Source organism: Miniopterus natalensis, chromosome 8 (genome assembly GCF_054644295.1).
Source record: "Miniopterus natalensis isolate mMinNat1 chromosome 8, mMinNat1.hap1, whole genome shotgun sequence".
In the NCBI taxonomy this organism is placed as follows: Eukaryota; Metazoa; Chordata; class Mammalia; order Chiroptera; family Miniopteridae; genus Miniopterus; species Miniopterus natalensis.
The window spans coordinates 1,574,585-1,587,506 of record NC_142088.1 but is presented as its reverse complement, the minus strand read 5'-3'; the positions used below and the strand labels follow the sequence as shown (position 1 = coordinate 1,587,506).

General features: G+C 66.2%; 1 protein-coding gene across 1 annotated transcript; it reads left to right on the top strand.

The window, feature by feature from the left end:
• Positions 1–1,128: 1,128 nt before the first annotated feature.
• KLHL30 (kelch like family member 30) lies at positions 1,129–12,922 on the top strand. Its single transcript, XM_087819348.1, has 8 exons — positions 1,129–1,190; positions 2,781–3,592; positions 4,876–5,014; positions 6,772–6,858; positions 7,371–7,526; positions 9,210–9,398; positions 9,691–9,836; positions 11,228–12,922. Exons 2-8 carry the CDS (start codon positions 2,819–2,821, stop codon positions 11,477–11,479), a joined length of 1,743 nt encoding a protein of 580 aa, XP_087675474.1. The 5' UTR covers positions 1,129–1,190; positions 2,781–2,818; the 3' UTR covers positions 11,480–12,922.

The window sequence follows — 12,922 nt, the reverse complement described above, 5'->3', positions numbered from 1 at the left end:
GGCGGGGCGGGCTCCACTTGCCCTGGACCCAAGCTGGCGGGACATCCTGCTACCCTTGAGAAATTATCTAACACTGCCCGGAGTCCAGGCTGTCACCCTGGGGGCCACCTGGGCCTCTCGGCACCGTAAGACCATCAGCCAGTCCCTAGTGGTCACTGGGAGGCCTCCGTCAGGCTTGGTCCAACCTGGCACTGCCTCGTCCCCACACACCTAGAAGCGGTTGTATTAACAAGGCCCACGTGGGCGAAGGAAGGAGGGGCCAACAGGTAGTGCCCGCCACCCGGCCACCCCAGGTGGCGGCTTCTCTCCCGTGTCCCTGCAGGCCTGTGGCTCAGAAGCTTTGCTACGACCACTGGCATGAGAGGCTCCAGAGACCCCTCAGCATCCTGGGCAAGAGCGCAGGCGAGCCCCAGACGTGAGGGCCCCTGTGACCGCGAGGCTCAGCCCTGCAGGGGAGGCCGCTGCTGCTGGATTTTAGGTGACCATTTCTTGGCCCGTGGCAGCCCTGAGGCCAAGGCCACGATATGATAGGGACAGGGCTCAGGATCCCACATCCCCGCCACCAGCCTGGACAGGGCACTTCGGATGCCTGCTCACCTCTCTGGGCACCCCCTTCGCCACCAAGACTGCCCCGCTGCCCCGGGGACCCCAAGTTGTGGAAGCCTTTGCTGACCAACTGCATCTCTTCGTGGTGGCACCTCGTCCCACATGGCAGAAGATCCAGAGGCCGCATGGGTGCCTGTCAGTGACCACAGAGAAGCTAGTGCCTGTTGGGCGGAGCTGGGCCCCTGGGCACCCTCCTGAGTCCCCAGCACAGGCTCCATCGTCCCCCCTCCCAGAGGAGGAAGCAGAGGGGAAGCCGCACCCCCCAGTTAGCCCGCAGGGAGGGGTGAAGCCCAGACTCACCCGATCCTGGAATGTGTCTGGCCCCTGGTCCCAGAGGCCTTGGCCTTCCTGCTGTGATGTGGCTCATGGACACTTTCAGAATGGACAGCCCAGCAGGAGACGACACTGACCTCCTTCCCCCACCGGCCCATCCCTCACCGCCAGCCCTCCCTCCCAGTGCAGAGGCTAAAAATACCCTTTCAGCCCCACGTGGTCACCCGGCCCTCCTGGCCCCCTCGGCCAGCTGGCCAGTCCTGTCCTCCAGTCTGAGTCCTCAGCAACGGGGTGCAGGGGCCCACTGAGAGGTAGGTCCAGGGGGCTCTGGAGAGGGCCAGACGGGAGGGAGTGGGGGGGACTGGGAGAGAGTGGGTTACAGTGGGACACCCTGTGGGCTCGGAGATCACAGTGCTGGGTACTTTGGAGAGAGACCGGGGACCGTGGTCAAGCCCACCCTCAGGGTGGTAGGGACTCAGCAGGCCAGCCTTCCTTGGGCCAGGAGGAGGCTGCCCCACACCCTGACTGCAGCCAGGGCCGCGGCACCCAGCGTCCGGCCGGAGCTGGATTAAGGCCCTTCCTTTGCTGTCCTGCCTGCTCAGCCCTCCTCACACCTGGCCGGGGACAGGAACCGGGGTGAGGCTCTGGGACCCTCCAGAAGCCCGCCCTGAGCTGGGACTGCAGCGTGGCAGGTGTGGGAATTGTGGCTGGGCATTCCGGCCCCTGGCGCCTGTCCTGGCAGCAGTGGGCCAAAGGGAACTCAGCAATGACCGGAATGCAAGGCCTGGGGGCGGTGGCTGACTCGCTAATCTCCTGCCAACCCAAGCTTGGAGCTTCGGAGGGCAGAGCCGCCATCACCGGCCAGGGGGCCTCCCTGGGAGGGGGTCAGGTAGGGTGGACACTTGCCGGGCCCACTGACCGGTTGGTCCTGCCCGGCACGAGCCCAGGCAGGTTCTCAAGCCCCCAGGTGGGTTCCCTGGCTCCATTCCTGCTCTATAAAACGGGAATGGGCACCAGTGGGGTAGGGGAGGGGCCGTCAGCTCCCGCCACCGGCACCTGCATCACAGCCCAGCAAGGCCTCCCCACCCCTGGGCCTCTATCGTTCACGCTTCTCTTTCTGGGGCTTTGTCCCCTGGGACGTGCTGCCGGCTCAGGGAGACGCCCCCTGCTGGACAGACTGTCTCTGGGGTGCAGCTCCTCACAGCCGTGGGAAACTCGGGGTGAAAACCTCCATGAAGCCCGGTTCTTTCTGCGGGGAGGCTTTGTTAGAGTAAAATATCAGAAGAACATAAGTCAACGTGCACGTAACTAATAAGCCCGGAAGTGGACTTGATGAGTCAGACGACATGCGCACTGGGACGCGAAATCCCTCTCCAGAAAGTTTCCCTTAGCTTGCACCCGGGGACATGGACACCCGGGAGTTCAGCAGGGGTCCCCAGCCTGGCTCCCCCACTTCCTGCTGTGTGACCTTGCACAAGTGCTACTAGAGCGTTTTGTGCCTTGGTTTTCCCACCTGTAAAGGGACTCAGAGAGCACGCGCATCAGAGGGTTGTGTGCATGGCGAGGCCATGGGCCCCCCTGGGACGCGGCCAGGGGCGCAGGAGCACCGTCGGCTCGAGCTTCTGGGGAGGCTGTGAGCACCACCCCCATCACCACCGGCCTCTCAGCCAGCTGTGGAGGAGACTGGGGCCGTAGACACCAGCAGGGTCACGCAGGCCTAGGCTCCTTGTGACCAGGACGGTGGGGCAGGAACCCTCTCAGCTGTCCCAGCACCCTCCCAGCAGTGGCGGATCTGGGAGCAGAGGAAGCCATGGGTGCCCAGCCAAGGCTTGCTCAGGGGTGGGAGGGACTGGTGCCAAGGGGACCCCCGCCCCAGCTGAGCCTGCTCCCCCCTCCCCCAGGAGTCTCTCCTGGGGCCCGCCGTGTGGGCTCCGCAGTCATGGTGCAGAACGTGGACGACCTGGACTTCCACCTGCCCTCCCACGCCCAGGACATGCTGGACGGGCTGCAGAGGCTGCGCTCCCAGCCCAAGCTGGCCGACGTCACGCTGCTGGTGGGCGGCCAGGAGCTGCCCTGCCACCGCGGCCTCCTGGCGCTCAGCAGCCCCTACTTCCACGCCATGTTCGCGGGCGACTTTGCCGAGAGCTTCTCGGCGCGCGTGGAGCTGTGGGACGTGGAGGCCGCCGTGGTGGGGCAGCTGGTGGACTTCGTGTACACGGGCAGGCTGACCATCACCCAGGCCAACGTGGAGGCGCTGACGCGCACGGCCGCGCGCCTGCACTTCCCCGCCGTGCAGAAGGCCTGCGGCCGCTACCTGCAGCAGCAGCTGGACGCCACCAACTGCCTGGGCATCTGCGAGTTCGGGGAGCAGCAGGGGCTGCTGGGCGTGGCCACCAAGGCCTGGGCCTTTCTGCGGGAGAACTTCGAGGCCGTGGCGCGGGAGGACGAGTTCCTGCAGCTGCCCCGAGACCGGCTGGCCGCCTGCCTGGCCAGCGACCTGCTGCAGGTGCAGCCGGAGCAGAGCCGGCTAGAGGCCCTGCTGCGCTGGGTGCGCCACGACGCCCAGGCCCGGGCCACGCACCTGCCCGAGCTGCTGGGCCTGGTGCGCCTGGAGGCGGTGCCTAGGCCCTGCGTGCAGCAGCTGCTGGCCACCGAGCCGCTGATCCTGCAGTCGGAGGCCTGTCAGGCGGCCCTGTCCCGGGGCCAGGATGGGGTGAGTGGGGCGGCGGGAGCAGGGGCAGGGAGCTCAGACGCTCCACCTGCACGGGGACGGAGACTACACCCTTCACCCCCAGTACAGACTGTGCCCCTGTGTGTGCAAGATGTGATCCCTGTCCCTACCCCTGTCCTGAAGGAGCCCACAGCTCCGGAGGACACACCCGGAAACAGACGTAGGGGAGCATGAGAAAGGCCAGCGCTGGGCCAGCGGCGCCCTTAGCCAGGTGGGCAGTCAGGAAGGGCCCTCTGAAGGGGGCAGCATCTGAGCTGGGCCTCAGAGGTAGGCACAGGAGCTCAGCAGGAGGGAGGGCAATCAGAGAAGACGGCCCAGCTTGCTCACGGGCAAGGAACACAGTCAGGCAGGGCAGCCGGCCACCACCTGCCCCTTAGGAAGCTGCTCGAGCTTTTATGGGGTGCGGTGTTTTATCTGTGCTGGCAGTGGGCCCAGCGGGCAGGGCAGTCCTGATAAAGGGACAGGCCAAGGTATGGCTGGGACCAGGAGCCAACAAGCCCACCTGCTGCTTGCTCAGGGCCTTGCTCCAGAGGATGTCTCAGCAGCCAAGTGTGGGGACAAAAACATGACTCAGGCTAGGGATGGGGTGAGTGGTGGCCCGAATGGCCAGGCACAAAGGGCCGGCCTCGTGGTGGGGCCAGCTGGGGGCCCTGCCCCATTAGGCAGTCACCTTGTCATTGCTGGTGGGAGGTACGGGGCCAGAGAGGCAGTGGGACCCCTGGGTCCTGGGAGCTCTGGACAGTGGCCACTTACCAACCAGGGTGGGATCATTCCAGCATTTCCCACTGGCCAGGACCATCAGAGCTGGGTATGTACATCGGGCCCAGGAGAGCAGGGCTCCCAGGTGCAGGGGAGGCTTATGTGGGGCTCGGGGACAGTGCCTGGGGACCAGTTCCGAAGGTGGGTGCAGGCACACCTGACAGGCGTGTGGTGGCTACTGGAGAAGGGCAGTGCTCACGCTCAGGGCACACGGGGCGGCTGCCCTGCCTCTCGCTGTTCTGAGCTTTGATGCTATCGCCACATACGTGCGCATATGCACATGCACACACACGGACACACGCTGAACCTTACACATGTGCACCGACACGGAAGCACACTTGTGGACCCACAGATATCCTCAAATGTCAAGGCCACTACCTGTCTCAGAAAACACGGCCGAGGCCTGCCAGTGCCGGGGCCCTGGGCATAAGTGGGGGGACAGGGTGTACAGGGAGCCGGGAGACAGCCATTGTCCCCCCCTCTGACCGCAGCCCTCCCTGCCACAGGCCCCGCCGGCCCTGCCCCGGCCGCAGCAGCTGGAGGAGGTGCTGGTGGTGGTGGGCGGGCGGGCCCTGGAGGAAGAGGAGGGTGCCGAGGAGCCTGACCCTCACCTGGGGAACTTCGCTTTCTACAACACCAAAGCCAGTGAGTACCAGGGCATCCAGATTGCCACCCACGGTCCCTGCCACCCGAAAGGAGCCACTGTGAAGTGCACAGAGAACAGGCCCATCCTGGGTGTCCCTGGGCCTCAGGGGCTGTAGGGGTGCCTGGGGGAGGGAAAGCTGACAGTGGGGGCTCTGTGGTCCCCTCTAACTCCAGCCACAGCCCTCGGGCTTGTCCTTTAGGCCATGGGGACCCTAGTAAAGGGTTCTGCTGCCCAGACCAACCGTGTGGGGTGGGCGGCCTGGTGGCTGCTTCCTCTCAGTGCCCCCTGCCCTGTGGGCCAAAGAAACCATGGCCTCAGGGTGGGTTGCAGGCAGCCTGGCGGGGAGAGCTCAGGTTCTGGATCAGCCTGAATGGGATTCTAATTCCAGCCTTCGAGCAGTCACATTACCTCCCTGTGCCTCAGTTCCTCATCTGTGAAATGGGCTCCTCCTAGAATTGAAATGAGGAGCCAACGGCCACAGGCCAGCTCTGCCCTTTGGATGCACCTCTCCTGCCAGCCGGGGGGTCAGCAAGTTGGCCCCGGGCAGCTCTTTGGGCAGCACTGATGCAGGCTGGCTGGTGTCCTGGCACTGCCAGGCAGGTGGCCAGCCACCCCCATGGCGTCAGTGGCTGGTGGCTCGGGGCCAGCTGTCCCAGGTCAAGGGCTGACGAGGGGATTTCAGGCCTGACATCAGGAGATGAGCTCAGCTGGCTCCACCCAGGAACAGCTGTCCCTTAGATTCCGCTGGGAGGGTGACAGGGGGGCGCTGGCTGGCCAGGGCCTGGTGACTGACTGCTGGGCAATCCCTACCCTGGGGTGGCACAAACATGAGTCAGGAGGGCAGAGCAAGGCCCGGAGTTCCCAGTCAACAACAAACAGACCTTCCCAAGGGACGTGCCCAAGGCTGCATCTCTCCCACAGCCTTCCACAAAACCCCAAATGTGTGCTCTTACAGGACTTAACTTCCCCTACCTTTGTCTCATTTTGATTTTCTCAAAGCATTTTCTCAACCATTCCTTGCCTCAGTTTACTCGTGTAGCTCCATGAAGGCAGGTCTGATGTGGGTGCCTCCCTCTGCCCTAAAAGCCACCTTTGGCTGAGCAGTTGCTGTGTGACACACACGTCCTCTCACGTGGTCCCCACACATCCCTGGGAGGTGGGATTACCCCTATTCCACAGACGAAGAAACTGAGGCCCAGGCTGTCCCAGGCCACACACCTGGTGCATGAGAGTTGGTTGGGGACCACTCTGCCTGCTGCAGGCCCACATCTGGTCCCTGCACACCCCTGGCTCACGTGAGCACACAGGTGCCCAGGATGAGTGCAGGAGGAACAAGTGAATGAATGACGTTTCTGTTATAACCCACTAGGCCTCTTAACCCATCACCCCACTGACTGAGGTGGGACCAGACCAAAAAGGTCCATTTGGGGTCAGTGAGGTCACCTGAAGGGTTGTGGGAGAGCAGCCTCTAGAGCCGGGGCGGCCTCTCCGCTCACCTGGGGTCATCCTGTGTCCAGTCTGGGTGCCAGGCTCCGAGGGGCCACCAGGAGCCAGGTGGGCCTGGCAGTGCACACGGAGCACCCAGGGCCACCTCGGACCGCACCCGCGGGGGTAGCCCCCACTGCTGCAGTGGCTGAGCCCCCCTTGCCCTGTCGCTGGTGAGGGACTTCTCTGCACCCACTGAGTAGAGAGGTGCTGAGGGGTGGAGGCCCAACAGTGGTTCTGCACGCTGACCCCGGCCTCTCTCCTCCACCAGAGAGGTGGACGCCGCTCCCCAACTTCCCTGACTTCCACAAGTGGGGCTTCTCCCTGGCCGCGCTGAACAACAGCGTCTACGTCACAGGTGGGCACTGGGGCACCCCCTTCACTTAGCAGGATCCCACAGTTTAGCCAAGACTCTTCCAGAGCTTTCCATGGTGTGAAAACAAGGAAATTTAAAATCTACAGGATCACACATGGGCACAGGGCACAGTCACTGACGTGGAGCCCGGTGGCCTTGCCACGCTCCTGCAGCCAGGGGCCCCCATACAGAGCTGTGTGATGGCGGGAGGGGTCCCTCTGCCCTCTTATGTCTCAGAAGCTGGGGGTCTGTGTAAGGTGTGGTTGGGAAAGAGCTCCCATGGATGAAGTTTTGAAACCACTGATCTCGTGCCCTTTACTTGTGGGGCACAGAGGGACCTGTCCAAGCCACCCAGCTAGACTGTGCCACTGAGGTCCCACCCACCATGGGACCTCAGCAAGGCAGCATGGAGGCCTGGCCTGGGGAGAAGGGAGCAGGACCCTTGGTGCCTAGTCCCTCTGGCTCAGAGACCCCAGGCCGATGGGTGCCCAAGCAGACAGAACCTCTCCCTGCAGGTGGCTCAAGGGGCACCAAGACGGACACCTGGTCAACCACCCAGGCCTGGTGCTTCCCAATGAAGGAGGCAGCCTGGAAGTTGGTGGCGCCCATGCTGAAGGCCCGCACCAACCACGCCAGCGCGGCGCTCAACGGGGAGATCTACGTCATTGGCGGTAAGGCCACTCTCTCCTCCATTCCCAGGCTGCCTCCTGCTCCTCTGAGCCCCCTCCCCACCTCTCTGCAGCCTGGGGGTCTCTCAATCCTGTGACAGTGGCTCCCCACCCCCATGCCCTCACCGGGGACCAGAGAGCCCCCACACTGGCCCCAGGGACCACAGGTGCGCTGCCCCCAGCCCCCGGTCCTGCCTTCAGGAGCTCACTGTCTGGGGTAAACAGGACCCACGCCAGGGCTCCCGGCCGGGCAGGCCATCAGAGCTCACAGGGGGGCTGTGCCACCCGGACACCCTGGAACCAGGCTCAAGCATGCGGTAGTCAGCCTGTGACTCTGATGCACTCTGGGGACACGGGACACGGGACAGTGAGTCAGTCCCCGGTAGGAGACCCTTGGGGAGCTGAGGCCTGGAGTTGCCAGCAGAGAGCCACTCCCACCCCAGGACCTTGGGCTCCGGCCTCAGCTGGGGGTCCCTTCCTCAGTGCAGTCCCCGGGGTGAGGGGACCCACGATGGGTCTCTTGGTGGTCACCTCTGCCCCACCACGCCCCAGCCTGAGCCCGGGAGACCACCTTCCCTTCCACCCAGAGCTGTCAGAATCGCCCCAGGCACGGGAGTGGTTGGATGAAGTTTGAAAGATGAACCGCATGTGCCCAGCAAGTTCCCCCAGGGCTCTGTCGGGGACCACCGGCCCCAAGGCCACTCCCAATGGCCCTCAGTGGTTGTGCTGAGCTCAGCAGAGGGTATGTGCAGGTCCTGAGCCCGAGGAACTGGGCTCCCCAGGGTGCCCTGCCGCCCAGGGCAGGGCCCTGTCGTCACCGCCTCCGGGCTCCCCCGGGGCGCAGCAGGGGGGGCTACAGCTCGGCCAGTACTGACGTCCCCCCGCGTGTGAGAGGCCTGGGGGCCGGCTCCTGGGGGTCCCACCAGCACCCCTCCGTTTGCTCGGCTGATGGGGTGGGAGCACCCGGGCTTCACTGCGAGGCCCCATCAGCTCTCCGGAGCCGGAGCCCTGCGCACGGAGCCACCCCGGCACCGCCCTTGGCCACGTGACCTCGGGCAAACGCCCTCGCCTCGCTTCCCTCTGAAATGGGGGTGACGCACCTGTCTGGTGAGGCCGTGTCCCCCACTACCTTCGCTTCCGGGGGCACCTAGTGTGATCCCCGCCGCTCTGCAAAGCCCGGCCCAGCGCCTTCCGGAACCTCCCTTGGCCCCGCCCCTGCGGCCCCGCCCCTGCAACCCTGGCCCCGCCCCTGCCGCACTGCCCGCCCCCTGTGGCCCTGGCCCCGCCCCCTGTGGCCATGATCCCGCCCCCGCAGCCCTGGCCCCGCCCCTCCCGCAGCCCTGCCCCCTGCCGCCCTGGCCCCGCCCCGCAGCCCTGGCCCCGCCCCTGCCGCACTGCCCCGCCCTGCAGCACAGCACCGCCCCCTGCGGCCCTGGCCCCGCCCCTGCAACCCTGGCCCCGCCCCGCAGCCCTGCCCCGCCCCCTGCCGCCCTGGCCCCGCCCCTGCAACCCTGGCCCCGCCCCGCAGCCCTGCCCCGCCCCCTGTGTCCCTGATCCCGCCCCTCCCCGCAGCCCTGCCCCCTGTGGCCCTGGCCCCGCCCCTCAGTCCTGGCCCCGCCCCGCAGCCCTGCCCCGCCCCCTGCCGCCCTGGCCCCGCCCCGCCCTGCAGCAGCCCCGCCCCCGCAGGCACCACGCTGGACGTGGTGGAGGTGGAGAGCTACGACCCCTACACCGACGCCTGGACGCCCGTGAGCCCCGCCCTCAAGTACGTCAGCAACTTCTCGGCGGCGGGCTGCCAGGGCCGCCTGTACGTGGTGGGCTCCAGCGCCTGCAAGTACAACGCGCTGGCCCTGCAGTGCTACAACCCGGTCGCAGGTGCGCGGGCCGCCCGGCAAAGGCGCGGGGCGGGGCGGGGGCTCGGGTGCCCGCTCGGGCTGGGGTGCCCCGCCGGGACCCGAGGATGCGCTCTCAGGGCCCCTGCCCCGCCCCCCACGGCCCCCCGCCCGTGCAGAGGGAGCGAGGCTGGGGGCTGGGGCAGCCGGGTGGGGGCTGCAGAGCCCCTGCCCCATGCAAGGGGCTCGCTCCCAGGCTCGGATGGGGGTGTCGCCTTGGGGGAGCCCCACCCCGCCCCCTGGTGGGGATGGGCTCAGACCCCGTGTCCCCGCAGAGGCGTGGAGTGTGATCGCCTCGCCCTTCCTGCCCAAGTACCTGTCGTCGCCTCGCTGTGCCGCCCTGCAGGGGGCGCTCTACCTGGTCGGCGACAACACCAAGAAGGTCTACGTGTACGACCCCGGGGCCAACCTGTGGCAGAAGGTGGGCCGCAGCCTCGCCTCCCAGTGTCTCCCACCCCGGGACCCTGACACCGCAGAGCAGGGCGGACAGCGGGACCAGGGTGTCTCCACGGGGGGGGGCAGAGCCTGGGCTGAGACCCCTGAGGATGGGAGAGCCAAGGACCGGGGGCTGCAGGCCACTGTGGGTGCTCTGTTCCCCGCACGGGGCGCCCGGTCCTCCTGGGGCAAAACGAGCCTCAGCCGGGGGTGCTTCAGCGACAGCTGTGGGCCAGGCCCAAGAGGGAGTCTTCCCTCCCGGGTGGTCAAGCCGGGGAGCAGATTCCTGAGCTGTGGGTGGGGTGGGAGCAGCCAGCTTCCTGGCGCCTCCCTCTCTTCTGCCACTGGCCCAGGGCAGGGAGTGGAGGTGGGCATCTCGGGACTGGTCCTCGGGGGCACCTCTCTTTCTTCTGGAGGAGGGACCCTGCCGGGAGCCCACAGTGGCCTCAGCGGTCATCGGATGCCTGGGGCCCTCCCCACCTGCCGTGAGATTCTCAGTCCCCTGAGGTCCAGGGAGCTGGCCCTGCTTCCTGCAGCCACCCCAGAAGGCTGTGTGGCCGGGCCATACAGGGCCTCTGTGACCCGCTGCCCACAGCTGTCCCCTGGTGTCAGTGCCCAGCTGACTGAGGCCCCATTAGGGCCGCACAGCAGGTGCGGGGTGCGCCCTGCCAGGCGGGGCTTTCTTCCTGGCCCTCTCAGCTGGACCTGGGCTCAAGCCACTGCTCTGGGCGGGGTCCCAGTCATGCGGCTGCATTCACCTCTCCAGGCCTCGGGGGGCCACCCATTACTGCCTTCGGGTGCAGGCCACAGGCGGACCTCTCTTTCCTGCCCACCCCGGCTCTTCCAGAAGCACCCACATCCCTCTTGGACCTCGGGCAGGCCACTGGCCCTGCCCCACCCCTGCCCAGGGCACTCCTGGGGCGCTGGGCCATGGCTAGGAGTGCAGGGGCCGTGTGAAGGGCCCTTGGGCGAGTGTCCCCATGCGGTGTTTGTCAGAGATGAGGCCACGTCTGTCCCCTCTAGGGGAGCAGCTGAGAATCAGAGGCTCTGCCCAGACCTCACCCAGGGAGGCAGCTGCAGGCCTGGGCCTCCCTGCCCCCCACCCCAGCTTCCAGAAATGAGCAGATTTGGGTCCCAGAGAGCAAGCGGGGCCTGGAATCATCGTCCCGGGCTGTGGGCTGGTGAGGGGGCCCCATGGAAGCAGAGGAGGGGTCCTGGGGGGAAGGAGAGTCACAGGGAGCTGGCGTGAGGTCCCAGGTCCCAGGTGTGCTGGTGCCCTGGATGGGACGCCGGGCGGGGTGCTGGCATCCTCCCTGCATGTCCCCTAACCACCACCCTCTGGCCGCCCACTGGCCACTTACGGCGGACGGTCCGCAGGTGCAGTCCCTGCACAGCCTTCATGAGAATGGCGCGCTGGTGCCGCTGGGCGACACGCTGTACCTGACGGGCGGCCGCTGGCAGGGCATGGACGGCGACTACCACGTGGAGATGGAGGCCTACGACCCTAGGCGGGATGCCTGGGTCCGCCACGGTGCCCTGCCCCGCCTCTGGCTCTACCACTGCGCCTCCACCGTCTTTCTGGACGTGTCCATGTGGACCCAGCCCTTCAGCCACGCCCAGGAGCACTGAGCTGCCCCTCGGCTCCTCCTCACACCTGGAGGCCACCTGCTGACCCCCCGTGGAAGTTCCCCCATTTATTTTTGCTTGTTTGTTCACCTGGCTGGGGCTGGGCTCAGGCGACCAGGGACGTCAGAGGGACATGGTCCTGGTCTCCGCGGCCACCACACCAACTCTGAGCTGACCAGCGGCAGGGGCCCACAGGGGTGTCTGAGGCCTCAGAAGAGGAGCTGAGTGTCCGGGAAGCATTGTGAGAGCTCAGTGGGCTGGCCCTGCAGAGGAAGCTGCACAAATGAGGGGTGACGCAGAGTGGCCAGGACACTGAAGCTGCTGGGGAGGGTGAGCGGCCTGGCCCCCAGCTGTGTGATCACGGCCAGCAGCCATCCTCTCCAGGACTAAGGCTCAGATCCAGGGCCCACGAGCCAGCTCAGGTGGGCTGTTGGCTCGCCCGCCCCCTACCCCCAACCTCTGCATGTTGGCACCTTGTTCCCAAGGCTGCTTCTGGGGACAAAGGAGGACTCCCCCCAGCTTTTCTGTGTCACACCCTAGGAGGGCAGCACCCAACCAACACACTGGAAGGAAGGAATCGGTTGTGGTGACGGGAGAGGGGGTCCTGCCTGCGCAGGGCTGGGGGAGGTCAGCGAAGGCTTCCAGGGAGGTGAGCAGGAGGGTGTGCTCTGGCCAGGGTTTCCCATTTCGTGGGTGGTTTACTTCCATACAGAGGCTCTTCATCAGAGTGGATGTCCCCAGCAGGAGGCCCATGGTGGGATGGGGTGGGGCCTTGGGAACCTGGGGCAGGGATTTCCGGGGATGCCTCTTGGGCACATTGGTGGCTGACTGCCAGGCAGCCTCCTGAGCATTGGCAGTGCCCAATGGGCTCCTGCCAGCATGTAGCGGGAGTCAGGGTGGCTCAGGCCTGCCCCTAGGTCCCCGAGTCTGACAGGTCCCATGTAGAGCTGTCTCAGGCTACCTGCTCCTTACTGGTCCTGAATGAGGCACTGTCACCAAGGGGACAATGAAGGACTGTCACTGGGTGCTGTGTGGCCCTCCAGCTTTGTTACAGCTCTGTCAGGGACACAGGCCTGCAGGTGAGGGTCCTGGGCCCAGCCTGGCTCCAGCCTGACTGCCTGGCTGAGACCCCAGGTAGCTCCAGTCTCTCTCCCTCTAGCCTGGGGCTCCTCTCTAGGGCCAACCCTCAGGCTCCTCCTTGAACCCCACCTGGGAGCAGAGGCACCTCCAGCATCCTGGCTCTGAGGACGGCCCCTGGGCCCCCAGCTTCCGTAGATCAGACCCACTCTGCTCCCAGACCTGACTCCTCACAGCCATTTCTCATGGGGGAAGGAGTTTGCCCCCAGGCCTCCGATGCTGAGGGGCCCCTGGACGTCTGCTCCCAGCCCAGGACCCAGGACCCCTACTCGGCTGGCAGCGTGGGTGGAAATGATGAAATGAGGATTC

Excerpts from the sequence above, each read along its gene's own strand:
- KLHL30 (XM_087819348.1), top strand. The coding sequence starts at position 2,819 with ATGGTGCAGAACGTGGACGACCTGGACTTCCACCTGCCCTCCCACGCC. Across the intron at positions 3,593-4,875 it reads TGTCCCGGGGCCAGGATGGG|GCCCCGCCGGCCCTGCCCCG; the intron begins GTGAGTGGGGCG and ends TCCCTGCCACAG. Across the intron at positions 5,015-6,771 it reads TTTCTACAACACCAAAGCCA|AGAGGTGGACGCCGCTCCCC; the intron begins GTGAGTACCAGG and ends CTCCTCCACCAG.